The sequence below is a fragment of the Strix uralensis genome, chromosome 4 (assembly GCF_047716275.1).
Source record: "Strix uralensis isolate ZFMK-TIS-50842 chromosome 4, bStrUra1, whole genome shotgun sequence".
Taxonomy (NCBI): domain Eukaryota; kingdom Metazoa; phylum Chordata; class Aves; order Strigiformes; family Strigidae; genus Strix; species Strix uralensis.
Window position 1 is genome coordinate 84,834,721 of NC_133975.1, and position 19,397 is coordinate 84,854,117.

General features: G+C 41.9%; 1 protein-coding gene across 1 annotated transcript in view; it reads right to left on the reverse strand.

Annotated features, from left to right (window-relative positions):
* ARHGAP24 (Rho GTPase activating protein 24) overlaps window positions 1–19,397 on the reverse strand; it is a 228,870-nt gene that overhangs the window by 140,380 nt on the left and 69,093 nt on the right. Inside the window, exon 3 of the mRNA XM_074867554.1 lies at window positions 3,735–3,822. Coding sequence (XP_074723655.1) covers window positions 3,735–3,822 — 88 coding nt within the window. The remainder of the gene's footprint in view (window positions 1–3,734; window positions 3,823–19,397) is intronic.

Here is a 19,397-nt window from a genome sequence, read left to right on the forward strand (position 1 = left end):
TCTTCCTGTTGGGGAAAATTACAAGCTGTATCTGAGGGAGATTTCTGCAGCTCATCTGTGGCAGATCCCATGCAGGCAGTGATCCTCTGATGCCATACAGCTGCCTGCATGGTTGCACAGGAAGGTTTTCGTGCCTGCACCTCACACACATCTCAGGCCTACAACTCAATATTCCACGCTTGATGCCAAATTCACATAGACCAGAAGCATAAGCAGCACACCCAGGGTGAGCATCATCAGACACATTAAGAGATCATATGAATCGTGACATATGGAGCACCACAGCATCAGCAAAATCCTTTATATCAATGTCTTCACATGTTATGTGACAGTAAAGGTGGCATCACAGCCATTTTGAGATGGGAACACCCCAATTTTGTGCACTTTCTCAGCAGCACCTTCTAGTTTAACCTGCAGCAGGAACTAAAGCTGCTTCTCCCATGGTCACATCTATCAGGAGGAGAAAGAGCATCATCACGGAAATCAGCCCACTTCTGTTGGCTCATCTTATCCCCTCACACCTGCTGCTGCAGGGCACGGACCCTACTGCAATAACAGCAACAGCTACAGGAGCTCATCTTCTCTCTTTTCCATCTACAACATCCGGAAGAAATACAGCCTTCATTTATGAAATGAGTGATGGGAAGTCCCGTTTTACCTGGAAATTTTAGGTCAGAAAGCATTCTGTGTGTTCTGGAAAAAAGAAAAAATTTTCAGTTGAACTCTCTTGATTTTCAATGGAATGAAGATTTTAGCCAACCCCAGACGTGCAGTGTTAATAACAGGTTTCTTTCAATATTCTGAACACGTGAAAAGACACAGACCACAGTGAGAAACTTCTCAAAATGTGACAGATTCAAGCTGAGGTCAGTGTTAAGTAAACCTCACCTACACTACACGTGTTTTCTTTGCATACTAAGCCCTTACTGCATATAGCTTTCATAATCAAATTCTTTGTCACGTATAAAAGCAAAAATAAAGCTGCAGTGTGCTGAGCTGCATCTGCAAATTCCAATGAGTGACCTGCTTCCTTAGTTTTGAAATCTACTTCATATTTCTTACACTTCAACACATCAAAATCTCCGTGCATCAGTCAAGACAACTACATTTGTGCCTTGACACCAAGATGGTTTAAGAGCAAGAACATGGAGATGAGTTTCAATACACATTATCCTCCACTTATCCTTTTAAATAACCATAATGGGAAAGTAAATTTAAGAGTAATATGGGGATCAACAGAATATATTGAACAAAAACAGTGGGCTAACTGGATGTTGAAACACAGAATCATTTAGGTTGGAAAAGACCCTTAAGATCATCAAGTCCAATTGTAAACCTAACATTGCCAAGTCCACCACTAAACCATGTCCCTAAGCACCACCTCTACATGTCTCCTAAATACCTCCAGGGATGGTGACCCAGCCACTTCCCTGGGCAGCCTGTTCCAATGCCTGATAACATTTTCAGTGAAGACATTTTTCCTAATATCCTATCTAAACCTTCCCTGCCACAACTTCAGGCCATTTCCCCTCGTCACATCACTTGTTCCTTGGGAGAAGAGCCTGACACCCACCTTGCTACAGCCTCCTCTCAGGTAGTTGTAGGGAGTGATAAGGTCCTCGGCCTCCTTTTCTCCAGACTAAAGAACCCCTGTTTCCTCAGCCACTCCTCATAGAACTTGTTGTCTAGACCCTTCACCAGCTTTGCTGCCCTTCTTTGGACACGCTCAGCACCTCAATGTCTTTGTTGTACTGTGGGGCCCAAAACTGAGCACCAGTGCCAAGTACAGGGGTATGCTACTTCTGCTGGCCACACTATTTCTGATACAAGCCAGGATACCATTGGCTTTCTTGGCCACCTGGGCACACTGCCAGCTCATATTCAGCTGGCTGTCAACCAACACCCCCAGGTTCTTTTCCACCAGGCCACTTTTCAGCCACTCTTCCCCAAGCCTGTAGTGTTGAATGGGGTTGTTGTGACCCAAGTGCAGGACCTGGCACTGAGCCTTGTTGAAACTGTATTTACAGTTCTTTGGGCCCAGCCATCCAGCCAGTTTTTTACCCAGTTGAAGAGTACACCCATCCAAGCCATGAGCAGCCAGTTTCTCCAGGAGAATGCTGTGGGAAACAGTGTCAAAGGCTTTATGAAAGTCCAGGTAAACAACACCCACAGCCTCTCCCTCATCCACTAAGCAGGTCACCTTGTTATAGAAGGAGATCAGGTTAGTCAAGCAGGACTTGCCTTTCATAAACCCCTCCTGACTGGGTCTGATCACCTGGTTGTCCTATACATGCCACATGATGGCACTCAAGATGATCTGCTCCATAACCTTCCCCAGCACTGAGGTCAGACTGACAGGCTTATAATTCCCCACATCCTGCTTCTGGCCCTTCTTGTAGATAGGGATCACATCTGCTAACCTCCAGTCAACTGGGATCTCCCTGGTTAGCCAGGACCACTGATAAATAATGGAAAGTGGCTTGGTAAGCAATTCCACCAGCTCCCTCAGTACCCTTGGATGGATCCCATCCAGCCCCATAGACCTGTGTGTGTCTAAGTGGTAGCAGGTTTCCCCCTGGATTGCCTTCATTCTGCTCCCTGTCTTTCAGCTCAGCAGCCTGGGTACCCCAAAAACATTTGGTCTTACTATTAAAGACTGAGGCAAAGAAAGCATTAAGTACCTCAGCCTTTTCCTCATCCTTTGTCACTGTGTTCCCCCCCACATCCAATAAAGGATGGAGATTCTTCTTAGCCCTCCTTTTGTTGTGAATGTATTTATAGAAACATTTTTTATTGTCTTTTACAGCAATAGCCAGATTAAGTTCTAGTTGGCCCTTCTAATGTTCTCCCTGCATAACCTCACAACATCCTTGCAGTCCTCCTGAATTGCCTTCCCCTTCTTTCAAAGGTCATAGACTCGCTGTTTTTTCCTGAGTTCCAGCCAAAGCTCTCTGTTCAGCCAGGCCAGTGGTCTTTCGGCACATGGGGACAGGCAGCTCCCGTGCCTTTAAGATTTCCTTCTTGAAGAATGTCCAGCCTTCCTGGACTCCTTTGCCCTTCAGGACTTCCTCCCAAGGGACTCTGGCAACCAGGCTCCTAAACAGGCCAAAGTCTGCCCTCCAGAAGTCCAAGGTGGCAAGGAGAAGGCTAGCAAATCACTTATGTAATACATGCAGCCAGAAGTATCGCTCCATTGACAGGGTAACGTTCTTTAGATAAATGTACCCCCAGGAAAAACAACCACCCAATCAAAAAAAACCAACTAAAAACAAGTTCAGGGTTTCAAAGCAGCAATGCTTGCTGTTGTTACAATCTGTTTATCCACTCAAGTGAGCGTTTTTAAGTGATGGTACCGATGTCATCAAGCCCATGTGCTATACTGATAAACTGTTGATGCTAAGTTACAGATTCCTTTGTTACCACAGGACACATCACTTCAGCATGCCCAATATAGTCTAAAATCATTACCAAATACACTTGTACTGTCACTATGTCACTCAGCAGTGCAGCCTCTTGCCATGAACAATCATGCTTTACATTGACACATCCTTTTCCTACGCTGCCTGGAGGTGAATGATAAAATTATGAACAAATTATTAACAAATTAACCAATTCTTTTTTCATTAGATTGAATCATTAGTCACCTTCAGCTTCTGTTCTGGCAGAATAGATGTGGCCATTTGTCACTGAGAACAAAACTGCAAAGACTTTTTACGTGGAGTAGAATATCCTACCTGGAACAACTTCAAAAAGGAACTTTCCTGGACTTTCTTCATTGCAGGGATGCTCAATTACTCTGTTGCCAGGCAGAAAGATGATACCCTAAAGAAAAAAATAACAACGAACATGGGATTAAAACTGCTACCATGCTTCTGACAGACTAACGCTTCTTCTTTTTGAACTGCGATATACATGAATTCATGGTGTTGTGCCTGGGCAGCTGACTTCCAGAGTGAGACTTGAGGAGGGATTATCCCAAAAGCCAGCATCATAGATCCCCTTAATTAACTAGGGCATTCAGTAATGGCTTTAGTTTTTTTTCATCTCTTGGGTTTTTGATACCATGCAGATTCTTGTACTAATCACATGTACTAATTCCACTGTGCTGCAGGGAAAATTTGAGACTAAAAGAAAGGGTTAGTTTGACCCTGTCAGTGAAAAACTATGAAGCTGCATGCATGAGGCAGATGAACTTACCAGCTAGGCTTCTTGGCTAAAGCCAAAGGATATGCGGACAGAAGAGTAACCTGAATTTGTGGGGTGTATACCCAGTTCCTGCTCTGTGCCCTTTTGCCATACCATCCCAGGGAAGCAGTACAGAGAAAACATCCCACTTCCACCCACTGGCAGCACGAGCAGACGGGCACACCGCAAAGCCACAGCAGGCACAGTGAGGGTCCTGTTCAAAGACAAATTTGCTACAGGTAGACAGATGTGGGATAATCTTTGTGACGGGCACTGAACCCCTTTACTACCTTGAGAAGGCAGATGGGGAATTTTAGGTGTGCGTTATTTGGTTACAATGGTTACCAAAAACAATGCCTGAAACCCTCAAAACATTTCTGGGGCTGCAGTGGAGTGAAGACACAACTTTTTTTTTTCCCCCATCCCCTCCCTCTTTGCCCTGCTGTCACACGGGATGGATAGACTGCCCCTTTGAGAGCTCTTTTTAATTTTCAGATATTACAGCTCTTCCTAGTATCATTTCCTCCTCCGTTAGCAGGCAGTCCTTAATGAAATTATGCTGGGATGGCTGTCCAGGGGTAAATTTTCAGAGTGGCATCCTAGGAACTGTGTTAGTACAAGCTCTCCATCACTGCTAATGGGAGATAATACCTACTTACCAATACTCTCAAATTACCACATAACATACCTGTCTCCAAAGTAAACAACTTATAACTTACACGGCTTAATCCTAGAGTATCTCAAGTTGGAAGGTCTCCACAAGGATCATTAAGTCCAACATGGAACACCATTTTCCACAGCTATTTCACCAAACACTGCTTCTAAGTATCTGTCAGACCCCTCATCTAAACAGCAGTAAAGATATTCCTGTGCAGGAAAAACGTTAATTCTGATACCCAGTAGTTGTTGGTACAGCCTGTAACCTTCCTTACAAGCAGAAGCATTTACAATTATTGGGAAGGCAAGACAAGCAGAATGCTATAGTCTCCTTGCAATGGATACCTTACAAATTGACAAGGAGAAGCCACCTGAAGAAACAGGCAACAAATGTGTCACGAAATCAGTATTTGTACCAGCTGATGACTGAGCTCTACACTGACTTGTCAGTATATTGCTGTCTGCCAGCAGGTACAGTGTGTCACAGGAAGCCAAAAACAGGGTGCGCAGATATTTTATCAGATCATACAAAATCACTTCCATTAAAGGCTAGGATACTTTTTATTGAAAACAGATGAAACAGAACAGTGTTCCGCTGAGGTGGTATTAGCAGCAAACACTAGCAGTTGTGGGCAGCTTTCCCCACTCACTGCATACACAGACATATTATGAGCATTAAGCGCCTTAGTCCCATAGCTCTACTAGAAGCTATTTTCCTTCGTTTGGCTACAAGCAGCAACTGTTAATAGTTGTCACACTCCAAAGCCTTCTGTGAAATACCTTATTAGACAAGAACAGTATCATACCCAAAAAAAAGTATATGAACAGGAAAAGGTAGGTCACAAAATAGCTCAGCTTCTCATGTAACAACTGGAGAAAAAACAGCAAATAGAAGGAATAAATTTTTCTGAGAATTATGGGAGACCAGGAATAAGAATCTCTAAAAAACATTTTTAACTACATGTATTATGTCACATGTAATAGACTATTAAGACTGGTATAATTTTCTTGCTCACTTTAACTTTCAGCTTGAGCGGGTTTTACCTAAAAAAAGTTTCACCCAGCACACAGGATGGGATCAGAGTCTTCACACTGGAGTACATGTCACAGGTCAGGAGCTGGTGCCAGTGAAGGCATACAACATATTTAAGTTAATTATACGCCTTGCTATTCAATTAAACAAAAATACAAAACTAAGGAGACCTAGCCTACAGCACTATAAACTAAAATCAATTTACAAGACAGTAAATGAAAACTGCATTCAACTTTGCTGTCAACTCATTAGCAACAGACATGCTGCAGTCTCATTACAATGTGATGCATTCCGATTCTTTGATGCAAAACCCTTTTAGTGTTTACTTTACAGTGAGCTGCCCTAATGACAGATTTTTGAGAACATAAAATAGTCATAATATTTATAACCTTAGCACCTTCATTTCATAGATGAAACCTATTTCATCTACTAAAACATGAAGCCTACAGCCACACGTGACAGCTAAGGTAACATGAAGAGAATCCAGACAGCAACACCGTACAGAATATTGCTGTGGTTTAAAAAAACATGTCCTCAAATGGTAATTTTATTTTACGATTTTCAGAACTATTACTGAAGACATCAGCGCATATGAAATACTTAAAAATATATACATATGTGCATTTTTTTTTAAATAAGAAAACAGCTTTGTTTGTGCAACATGCACCTGGATGCTCCAGACCAGCAGGGAAAGCCTAAGAGAGCCATTGCAGCTCTTTCACTTCCCATTCTGTCTGCTTTCACACCCACCTGTCTGCCTTCACCATATGGCAACACTTCCCCTTCAGTAAGTTTTGTAGCTATCTACAAACGGTACCAAGGCTATCTGGAGTGTCCCTTTGCTCAGTTTCTCAGCAGCTGACGGCGTGTTTCACATGAGCATGCCGACACCTAGGGAGCACATCTGTACTGCAACAAAACCCCTGAAGCCCCTCATGTGGCACAGCCCTGGCTGCCAGGTATTTGGTAGGAGCAGGGGGACCCCAGTCCCCATGTCACTGCTGGTGTCCTTGCTCAGTTATTTTTCTGGATCCTTAAGGTGCAACATCTGGCCCATCCTTACAGCTTGGATAATCCCAAGAGTACAGACTATCTGAGAGTTGCAAAGGTTCAATAAGTCACAGCTCTGTTTTTTCCCCTTGAGTATCTAATTCCAGGGGGAAAAAGAAAAAAAAAAAAAACAAACAAAAAACCCCACTATATGGTCTTAGACACCTAACAAGATAGTAATTTGCACATAAAAGATGAAGGTGATTTCCAGAGGAAATATATGTTTTGACTTGGGTATCAGTGCATGTAAATGTTCCGTAATTAGAAAACTTCATATTGCTTCATATCAAACTCCACAAAACAATCAAAATTGTTTAAAAAAAATCTCAACCCAAGACTACAGATTGGACCAGATTAATATTCTGCTTTCAAAAAAGAAAAATTCATGTTGCCAGCAGGGAATAAGACATACAGTCTGTAGAAACATACAAAAAGGGAGTGGGAGAAAAATGTGGCCCTGACCCAAGTCCCTCCTCGATCCCATTGCCATTCTGTTTGCAGGCTGTGCCCCCACCAGGTCAGCAATGTTTTGCAGAGCTCCTGCTGTGGTAAACCTGGGTTGTTTTTAAATTTCCAACATTTCTGTCCTTACCAGGGCAGTTCTCCTTCTCTAGCTGAGTGCTGAGGGTGACTCACGGGATGCAGAAGTCTGGGTTGCTCAAGAAGCGCTGGCCTTTTCCCTAAGCAAGTATCAAGGCCACTTCCAAAGGAGCTTCTCTCACACACGGCTTTTACTACAGTACATTGTTGCTTCAAACCAAAGATCACCTAAATAGCAGAACAACATTTTTGTAAAAATCAAAGATCTACATATATGAAGCCTTTAACTGAAGAAAATTACTACTCGGTGAACAAAGTGCCTGATAGAATACTGCAGTGCAGCAAGAATGGCTTTGGATTAGCCACAGCATTATAGTCTTCCTCAAAGAGCTGTTTGATCCCTGGCAAACTGCCACACTTGGAGCACCATTCAGCAGATAAGCTTCATGAGGAAGCACGGAAGAGCAGACAGGACGGCCACCACACCAGTGCTTCGTGACAGCCAGCTGACTGGAGGTTATTTCCCTTTTGCACATTCTGTAACACTTGAACAGTGAAGCAACCCTGTGCCTCTTCTTTCTTTACCATTACTCTTCTCTAGGTACACTTACCCAGGCTTGTTTGAACTTTATTTTCTGATGCAGACTTAACACCTGTGTTCAAGAGATACCAGGTTTTCCCCACGAAGCTTACAGTACGAGGAATTCCCATGCCTTTAAGATGCTGACTGGCAATTACAAACACAAATACATGAGTTTCAGTACCTCTGGATGGATTTTACTCAAAATGCATGTAGACACATAAGGAAATTGGCTTTCTTGCCAAAACAGTGTCTTCAGTATTTATTCTAATACAGTTCCCCAAGGCTGAACTTGCTTGCTCCTAGTTTGTCCTGCCACTCCTTAAAAAAGGTATTTCAGAAGTCCACAGTATCAGCAGTTATATCACATGTTCCTCTTGCCCTTCCAACTTCAATGGTTTACCAAAGATCAATGAATTCTACTTCGGCTTTCAAGATAAGCACTGCATTTATCTATATGTTTTTCTTGTTTCATGGGAAACTCTTCCCAGGAATATTTTTCTGGTACTTTTGTATAGTTTCAGTTAACTTAAAAGGATCTTCACATAGTTGCTTCCTCTTTGTCTGTTGCTAGAAGTTGGTTAACCAGTTAACCACAACAACACAGAAGTGGCTGCATGGGTTTGGCAGCAAAGGCTTCCAGGGTTTTATCCCTGCCAGAGTGCAGCCCCTGAACAAAGGCAGCCCAGCTACTCATGCCTCTCTGCAAGGTGGCTCCCAAATCTGCTGGACTGTGTTCCTCAGAAAAAAAAAAACAGTCCTCAGAAATAGTGCTAAGAAGGTCTGCAGCCTGCAATCAACTGCTATTTCCCATGCCAAGCCCTCTCCCTGCCTAGGTGGTGACAGATTAAACAACTCCACAGCTCTCAGAAAAGGTTTACCCCTTCCTCTGTTTCTGGGAAAAAAAAGAACCAGCTCTCAGAGAGGTAGGAAGGTCATCAGCCAAGGAGGAGGAAGCTGATGGAGAGGATTAAGAGGCAGAAAAGATCTTTGAGTACATGGGTCTGTTATGACCCACAGCCATGTAGAGTGTAGTGCTGTTGTGTGGTTTCTTTTGTCACTGTTGCCATTTCTGGAAAGTCTTGAGTGTCATACTTAAGAACAACAGTGCATTTCAACTTGGATGGCATCTTAAACTGAAAAATACTCCATTTAGTGGATAATACCCTCAACATCACTAGTATTTACAAGGTTGCAGCCTCAAAGGTACTTCACAGTACAGCCTGTTAATCAATCCAGATTAAATAATACACCTGATACATATGCCCTAGTTGGGCAAAACTCAGGGGATCCCGAACGCACTTGGCCCTTGTGCAGCTCTGGTGTTTGCTATTACTGTATATTATGAAAGCAAACTTACTTCAAGAGCCTTAGTCTGCAAAAAAAGCATCCTCTGCCAGAGGCCAGCTCTTTGTTTCAAATTCACTGGCCTCTCTATCCAATTAGGTAACAATGGCTGATTTCAAAACATTTCAGTCATTCCTGTTGCTGTCCTACAGTTATAACCTATCAAGTAATTTGGTGTGATTACTTAGCAACAAATCTATAAATGGGTAGTTACTACGAGCAAGCCTAAAAGGTTGTAACTGTGACTCAAGCAGTGTAAATGCTCTGACGCCTAACATCCACTGATATTGTGAAGTGACATAATTGCTCTTCTTCAATTTAAACAGGAGGTATTTTTGTCCAGAAATCTCTTATCCCCCATGTACCTTAGGGGGTGGGATACTTAGCTTACTAGTAAACACTACATAAAGAAAACAAGTTTTACCTGATTTGACTGAATTCTCACTGTTATATATATGCAATGCCATGTTTTCTAGCATGTGTTACAATAGTAGGACAACAATAAAAAAGTTAATACATGCTATAATTATAAGAGAATGAAGGAATCAGATATTCTCTTATAATAATTTATTACAAGAGAATGCGATTTTTTTAATTTTTATTATGAGTGGATTTTTATACCACTTAAGCAACCAAAGCTCTGGAAGAAGTACAATTACTGCAGGAGGTGATGCAGTCTTTGTCATGCAGTTATTGCAGCCATTTACAGTTCTGCAGTATGCACAGGGAGAGAACAAGAAGTGCTATCATATTTAAGGCATCTGGGGGAGGGGGGCTATTCAGATTTTAGGGGGTATGTAACATGCCAGGAACGAAGACAGAGGAGGACATAGAAATTACAAAATTACAAAACAAATAGGGTTGGCTGGATAAAATTCAGTCAATCCGACATACATTTCTCTGGCATCAATTCCATCGCATTTGACATTTTCTCATCCCACTGCATTAACACATTACTCCAGTTTGTTTCTGTTGAAGAATGAGAATCGTCATTTAGTTCCCAGAAATTCCACAAACGGGAGTTTAAAGGGGATTTTTCCTTTACCTAAGGAAATGTTCAAATCTACCTCATAGCTTAATTTTCCAAACAAGAAGTAAATTCACCTTTGTGGTGGGTGAATACCACATGTACTGTTCGCTTGGCCACGAGCGTCAAAGCATTTATTCTGACATGAGACACAAAGCTGGCAATTTTATTAGTACGTGATTACAGTTTCTTTAAATAGTTTTCTATCCTTCTCTTCTGCCACACATTTCACTTAATGGTTGAGTGCCTCTCTGTCTCTGCTTCAGAGAAACTTCTTTCCTCAAGAATGAAGCAATCTTGGCTTGAGCAGCCACTAGAAAAAGAACTCCTTTTTTTTGTTCCAAAAGAGGAAGAAAGCTCATACCAAGTTAAACTATTACACCACAAAAAATTAAGTTTCCCTAAAACCAGAGGTAGATACAGGCATATTGCATGCCTACAGTTTTCATTCTCTAGTAACAGCAAGAGAGAAGAGTGAACACTCCTGACCATGTCTGAGACACTCTCTGAAATTATTAAAAGCTTTTTCTCATTCTGAATGTTTCCCAGCACCAACCCCTATGTTACAGTTGAAAATAAAACTTGACATGCTCTCTTCCTTCTCTAAATCCTGCCTGCTATTTTAAAGAGATTCAGACAGATCTTGGGTTAGTATGAAGCAGCTTTCCTTTCTACAGCAGATTTTCTGTGGTATCTGGAAAAGCTTCAACATCTCTATTTTACCCACCCTCTCCTGGCTTCTCCCTGAAGAATGAGCTTATTGAATTATATGTTGCCAGCTTCTGTGAGAAACACTGTGCCTCCTGGAGAGATTTTGCTTTTCTTTCCCAAGTTTGTCACAGGGGGCTATAAGGACCTGGGGAAATAGTTATAGGGGGTGACCCAATTCATGAGTTACCTTGGGCATGAAGGCATGGTGTGCCTCTGCTCCAACACAAGCACTCCCAGGAGCAATTAGGACTGTGATTTGGGAGAGGGGAGACAGGTGTGACGGGACTGAGCTCAGTTAACTGAACAGGACAGGACACAGGGTCCAACAGCTGGAAGACATTGTGGGAGCTCTACAATATAAGGTGCCTTCCTGGGGAACCCACACTACAATAGCCATGTTGCTTACAGAAGAGACCCCTTGGTATTTTCTGAAGATAAAGTAAAAGGAGACATGTATAAATAAATTCAGAGACTGCACTGAGTTTAAGGACTCATGGGTACGAGCTAAGCCCATTATTAGATGCATGCATGGAAGTTTTGACAAAATTAGGCTTCGTAACATTAAATTTTGATCAATAGACAAGAATGGGACTGGGCATTACTTAGTTACTATAGAAGAGAAAGGCAGGTATGAAAAATCTTACTTCCAATAGCTCTGGACAATAAGAAACTTAGCTTATTATTAGACAAAACTATTTTCCCAAGGAAAAAACCAATAAAGCACAAAGCATCAGAACACAGAGGACCAAGTCTTGCTTTACAGATCTCTTTTGCTAAGGAAATTTACTGACTTCTAGTCCTGAGAATGTCTAGGCCAAAACAATGCAATTATTCCCCAAAAGGATGATATTTGGCAGGAGAAAATTTCAAGTATGGACTCTCATTTATATACAGAGCTCTCCAGTAACAGTCTTGACAGACAGAGCAACACTGTGAGAGAATGTAGCATGTATGATTGAGCAGGTTACATGAAGTCAGTCATTAAATACTGAACTAAACATTTTTCAAGATAAGATTCAAAGGGGAAAAAAAAAAAAAAGCCCTAAAACTGAACTTTCTATTCCATCTTTTCTTATTCTTATTTCTTTTCTTATTTTGAAAAGGTGGGCAACCAGCGGTCACTGCACACAATTGCCTTATCTCCAAGGGTCAAGTGGATATCATTTATACACTTTATTTGGTTTAATTCTGACAGCTGGTGGGCTCCAGTCCACGATGGAAAGAGAAACATTTATAGTTACCAGAACTGCTAATGATAATCAAGTGCATTGTTGCGTCTTATTCTGAATTATGCTTTCACATTTCAGGAGAATTTATTGAGGGGGAAAACAGTCTAACAATCTGTGGAAACACTAACAATATTACATCCTTGTTGGAAAAAATACAGCTGGATAGTTATGGTTGACTTTTAGAGCAGATTGTCAAGACCTGACCCACTGTAACTGTTAGCAGATTAATATGAGCGATAGATATCACAACATTTAAAGGAGCAAATGTCACCCTGAAGCACAGATGATGGAGCAACAAATAACTTGTCTATTTGCCTCCGAACTGAAACAGCCTCAGTCCGAACACGGGACCCAGCGCTGGGAAGTGGGTGCAGACCCAGCACAGAGAAGGTGGAAAAAAACCAACACAAGTGATCAGAAAATAAATCCCACAACCTCTCCCTCAAATCTGGTTGGTGGGCCAAAAGGAGCTGAAGCAATTTGCTCCAACATAACCACGTACTTCAGTGCAGTGACTTGTCATCATTTTCTGAAGATCATCAACAAGGACTAAAAAAAAAAAAGATAATGCCATACAAATGATAATCAAATGAAATCAATAGTTAGGATTTCACCATTTTTAAGTCCCAAAAAACCCTCCCAGAGAGGCCTCTGCAGGGGAGGGAGCTTACTCGGGTGTCTGAGGCAGGTTGACAGGGGACTGTGCTACACCTGCCAGCAGGAACCCTGCAGTCACTCCAGTTTAGCACCAGAAGAAATTCACTTTTACTATCACTTAAATACAGTTACCTTAACACACACAATCAGAAAAACAGTAGTGGCTAAAAACCATGGTCAGGTGTATCCCCAGTGGAGGTCAGACTGCTTCTGATCATCAGAAATAACCTACCACTTTCAAAGCATCTCATCTAGGATCATTATCCTTCTTTCCCCCCCTTTTCTTCAGCACTTCTTACTGGCTTATGATAAGAGTTTTGCTTATAACAACCTAATACTACTCTGCTCTTATAAAGCCTACTAAAAGGACAAAATAGGGCTTTTTAAACTGAAAAATCAAACCAGATAAATAATTTTTAAATATACAAAAATCATCTTTGTTCTCTAGGTCCAGTGTGAACATGAGAAGAAACAGTAAAGAGCTGGGGAGCACATCCTTGAGAGACTGAAGTCTTCAGCTCTGAAGCACTTCAAATACAGATAAAGACAAGTATTTATCAGGAATGATTAACATAAAACTGTTCCTGACTTGAGAAAAGGGATGATTCAAATCAATTTGTTTGGTTTTGGTTTTGTTTGTTTTGTGATTTCCATGTTGAATTTAAGCAGTAAAATCCTTTCCAACCCCAACACACACAGCTTTTTTCCAGGAAAACTATCTATGGCCAAGCATCCCACCTGAGGACAATTCATTTCCAGGTCAGTATGTAGTAAAGGTTGAAGTTGCTGCAGATTTCCTAGAAGTTACACATACAGTGCAATTTTTACTGCACAAGTAAAGAAAGGTGACAGAAACTTTGAAGCAGGAATACAATTCCACTGAAGTAATTTCTTCTTTTCCTGTGCAAATATTCTTGTTGACTTGTGGCTAGCAAGAATATTCCAGTGGAATTTGCCTGTCCTATGTAAGTTACCATCTTGCAGGTTTTTTTATTGAAGGAGAAAAAAAATCAGTTTCACATGGAAAAATTTTAGAGCTTAATGGCAAGGGTTATCTTTCTTCAAGTTTTTTTAATGCCTATATTGCTTGTTGTTTTAACATCTAGACATTGTTTATATTTCGCCTATATAGTAAATGTTTTATGAGCATGGCTTATAAGTGCTACTGGACTACAAATACCACATCAACACAATTTAAATTGCTCATTTAGCTTTCTGGCATCTAGTGTAAGATACTCTGTTGGTCCTTGTCTAAGGGATTACGTTAATTAGCAGTGATTCTATCTCAGGGAGACTGGGGTCATGTTTTGACCTATCTGAACAATTAACACAAGTAAAAAACTGATTCATTGATCACAAATTACTTCTCAAGCAGTACAATTTGTATACACAAATTTTTTTTCCAGGTTTTACTTTCAGCATATTAGTCTGCTTCTTCCATTCTGTGATACTGTTTTCAATTTAAAACTGGGCTTCTCAGTTTCTCATCTTTATAAATGATCTGAATCACACATTTTGATAACTTCACATTTTTATAGCTTTTGCATGAGATCTAGCTGTTTCTTAATCAAAGTATTAGTAATGTGTTGAAAAGTATCCTTAAATATTTTTATTATGCAACCATTTTTATTACTGAGCAGAGAATTCTGGCTGATTAAAAGCTGCCTTAGGAAATGAACTATTCAATATTTGATGGATGCAAGCATAAAAAACACTGACATTGTTTATAAACAGCCAAGTTTGCCATGGAAAGCTGATGCTTTTGGCAAGATGAAGGTGTTCTAAAAACTAGTGTCTTGGGCAAAACATAAAACATATGTAGATACCTACATAAATATATCTATGAATTAAAACATACTTCCACAACTTGAGGCAGAATTTTGGAGAGACAACATAAATGAAACACTTGTTATTTTCACTCGGAAGTTACTGCATGTGCACGTTCCGATGTGCTGGGAAGAAAGGAAAGAAGAGCTTTGTAGAATATAGGTCTCACAGGTGTCACTGTACAAAAAAATAGAAGTTTTCCATTACATTTATGTAAGTCTCCTCAGAATACTTGAATACTTGAAGAGTTTTTCAAGGACTATGCTTAAATTAATAGGTATGTAAGAAAAAAGTGCCAGATATCCCCTAATTTAATTACAAAATTAAGGCAGGGTTAAGTGGGAGCTGGTTTAGGTCAAGCCAAGTACCAATGGATCACAACAGCCCCAAACCTCCAGACACATTCAGTTATGCAGAACACATGCAGCTCTGCAATTTTGCTTGCACAGGTTTGTGTGACAGTTTATGTACACATGGTTTCTTCATAATCCTCAACTTGCACCCTGCATTCAGGGCTCTTTCAAGTTGTGGCAAGTCCATGAACTGATCTGGGTCACAAAACCAACATAGGATAATGTGAAAACCACTCAAGGACCATCACAAACAAATCCTCGCAGTGCTAGTTTAATTGACCTAGTGTTTTTCCTTGGATATCCCTCCTTTCCTACTTACCTCCTTTGACAGCCAGGACAGGGATGCTAGTTTGCTACTCCAAGAGGAATTTACAGGGTGCAAGATGAAAATCATAAGCTAACACAGGCTGGAAGGGGCTATAGTCAAAAGGTAACCATGGCAAAAAAATCCACTTTTCCAGCCTTTATCTCAGCAGTTTGGCTATAAGGACACTATGGGAGATCACATCCAAAGCATTGACAAAGCTGAGCTCTACAGCTGCTCCCTCTCTATCCAAAAGTCCCCAGAAGGACTTGCTGCTGGACCTGACCAGGGACTGCAGGGAGACTGACCTTTTGAATTAAAGATGTCTTTTAAAAATAGCCAGTATGTTTCAAGATTATGCTTTCTCAAAACAGCATTTACTTCAGTGAGAATAAATAAAACTTTCATAATCTCTCATGATCTTAGTCAGTCTCACCACTGTGCCTGGTAAAATCGTGGAGTGGATCCTCCTGGTAACTAAGCTAAGGCAGGTGATAAATAAAGAGGTGACTGGTGACAGCCAACATAGCTTCACTAAGAGCAAATCATGTCTGACAAATATGGTGGCCTTCCACAATGGAGTTACAGTGCTGGTGGATAAGGGAAGAGCAACAGACATCATCTACCTGGACTTGTGCAAAGCATTTGACCCTGTCCCGCATGACATCCTTGTGTCTAAATTGGAGAGACGTGGATCTGATGGATGGACCACTCAGTGGATAAGGAATTGGCTGGATGGTCGTGCTCAAAGAGTTGTGGTCAACGGCTCAATGTCCCAGTCGAGAGCAGTGACAAGTGGTGTCCTCAGGGGTCAGGGTTGGGACCAGTGCTGTTACACATCTTTGTCAGCAACATGGATCAAGTGCACCCTCAGCAAGTTTGCTGACACCACCGAGCTGTGTGGTGCAGTCACACGCTGGAGGGCAGGGATGTGCCATCCAGAGGGACCTGGACAGGCTGGAGAGGTGGGACCATGCAAACCTCATGAAACTCAACAAGGCCAAGTGCAAGGTCCCGCACATGGGTCGGGGCAATCCCAAGCACAAACACAGGCTGGGCGAGGAGTGGATGGAGAAGCAGCCCTGCAGAGGAGGACTTGGGGGGTGTTGGTGAATGGAAAACTGACTGTGAGCCAGAAATGTGCACTTGCAGCCCAGAAAGCCAGCCATGTCCTGGGCTGCATCCAGAGCAGTGTGACCAACAGGTTGAGGGAGGGGATTCTCCTCCTCTGCTCCGCTCTCAGGAGACACCCCCCCCTTCAGTGCTGGGTCCGGCTCTGGGGGCACCAACATCAGAAGGACATGGACCTACTCGAGCTGGGCCAGAGGAGGCCATGGAAATGATCAGGGGGCTGGAGCACCTCCCCTGTGAGGACAGGCTGAGAGAGTTGCGGGGGTTCAGCTGGAGAAGAGAAGGCTCTGGGAAGACCTTAGAGCAGCCTCCCAGGACTTAAAGGGGCTACAGGAAAGGGGGGAGGGACTCTTGATCAGGGGTGTAGGGATAGGATGAGGGGTAACAGTTTTAAACTGAAAGAGGGGAGGTTTAGATTAGATATGAGGAAGGTGAAGGCTTTACTGTGAGGGTGGTGAGACACTGGCACAGGTTGCCCAGAGAAGCTGTTGCTGCCCCCTCCCTGGAAGGGTTCAAGGCCAGGTTGGACGGGGCTTTGAGCTACCTGATCTGGCGGAAGGTGTCCCTGCCCATGGCAGGGGGGTTGGAACTAGATGATCTTTTAAGGTCCCTTCCAACTCAAACCATACTATGAGTATGAATCTAGATTTTTACTCACTTCTAATAATGCTGAAGGTATTTTACAACATTCTGTAAAGGTACAGCAAGAATAACTGAGTGTACTTAGGTTTATTACAGCTTTTTATGGGTTTTCATATTTAAGTACCAAATCATCATTTATACACTTTTCCATAAAACAGTGTGACAAGCTTTCTGCAGACCTCTTGGAGTGGTGTCTTGCAGAGTGCCAGACAGTCTAGGGTAAAATTGGATTCAGGGTGACTGGAGGCCAACATTATTAACTGCACTGTAGCAGCTGCTCTGTTCCACACCATATTAATATAAATAGTTTAGATTCCATGTTTCTATTTTAATAGATTACCAAAATATAAATGTCCATGAAGGTCTTCCTGGTCTGCAGGAGAGACCGCAGTATCCCTTACAAAACCAGAGGATGAACTGCAATTTATGCAAGAGGAGAAACCAAGACAAAGTTCACACAGCAGGTGAACAGAAACAAAACTCCAGGTTTTCTGGCAAACACACTAATACTCTGGCCACCGGACTGCTTCCTGTCTGGAGTTATTGTTGAAAAGGGGCCTCTCCTTCAACTACCAAGAAAAAAAGAGTTCATACCAGTCATCTGCTGTCAACACTTTGGAATCTGCTTTTTTGAAAGACAGATAGCTCCTGAAGTTTTAAGCATTTTTAGAGGCACATTTTATTTCTGTTGCACATTTATTTTCTTCAAAGTGAAAACACAGGGCAAAGACATCAAATACGTTAGTCCACCAACCTGCAAGTAAAAATGTTTACTTTGGAGCCTAACCAGAAATGGCCCCATTCTTCTGGCATGCTCACAGCTACAGAGCACACAGACTACAGCTGGAGGCGGGGATCATCATGGGAAACCAAGGTACCGACTAGGACACAGCAAGAAAAAGGGAGGAGGTGTCTCAACTTTCGAGTTGCTTGTGAAAGCCATCACATCATTTTGTCTCATGGGACAAAATGTAGTTCAGCCAAAAGAAAAACAGAAAAGCTCCTGAATTTCAATCTCACATTTGAGCCATTGGCTCAAGGCTGCTTCAAAGCCTGTTGAAGTCAGAACAGACAATGACGGTAATTAATGATGTTTTTAAATTTTTTTTAAGGATTTAATTTTACAACTCCTGTGCTGCTACCAATGGCTATTATTGATCGTGCCCATTACTTTGCCTATGTACCTCACAAATCTCTTCATGGCTTCTTCGCTTGCTATGCTACCTCCTTATCTGCTGCTTCTACTTTTTCTAGTTCCTTTCTACCTTCTACATCCCTTCTACAAAATCAGAGAGCTTCATCTGGTCATTGCATAGCTTAACTAGAAGTTGAGTATTGTTTAGTCAGTGAGAAATGTTTTCTATACCCACAGTAAGGGAAGGACAATCAAGGAACTACATAACAAGCATCCACCATTCTCCTGGATGGAAAACAAGAGTGGTGATTCATTGAAGAGCATAGGAAAAAGGATCCTAGTAAGTTGTCATTGTCCAAACCACTCCCAGCCACAGGCCCTTAAGTGACCACTTATCTCATCAGTGGTAAAAAAACAGCACACAAGTTTTCTGCAGACTCTTAGAGGATGGCACTTATCCTCATGCAGATGTTTCAAGTTCAATATTTCACATGTCCTAACTCCCCCCTGAAAACAGGCTGCAGAAAGGAGACTTGCATGAACCCTTCTCCCACTACTGCAAAAAAACCTCCACAAAGCCCTGTCTTACAGGGCTTAATGCACTCAAAGGCTTTCTCTCTCTCTCTTTCATAGACAGAAGTATAATGTCCTAGTACATTTTTGGTTTACTCTGAGAAACGTATCATCTTCCATTTAGAAAATCCAGAGGAACTAATTTCCCATTGATCACATGGCACAGCATGAGCTTGGGCATCCTTTGGCTCACAACAAAACACTGGGTCCCAGTGGCTTTGAACAAAAAGCCCATCCTCATGGCTGAGCTGCATGAAAGCCACATTTAACGGCCTTCTTCACCAGTTTGATGCAATTCTAACTGGAACACCAGAGTTGCTCCACTTAGAAGCATTTGCTAAACGATATCACAGAGTGCCTGAGATAAGGTAAGTCTCAGCAAAGGCAAGTGACAGCATTAATTGGACTTTTTCTAT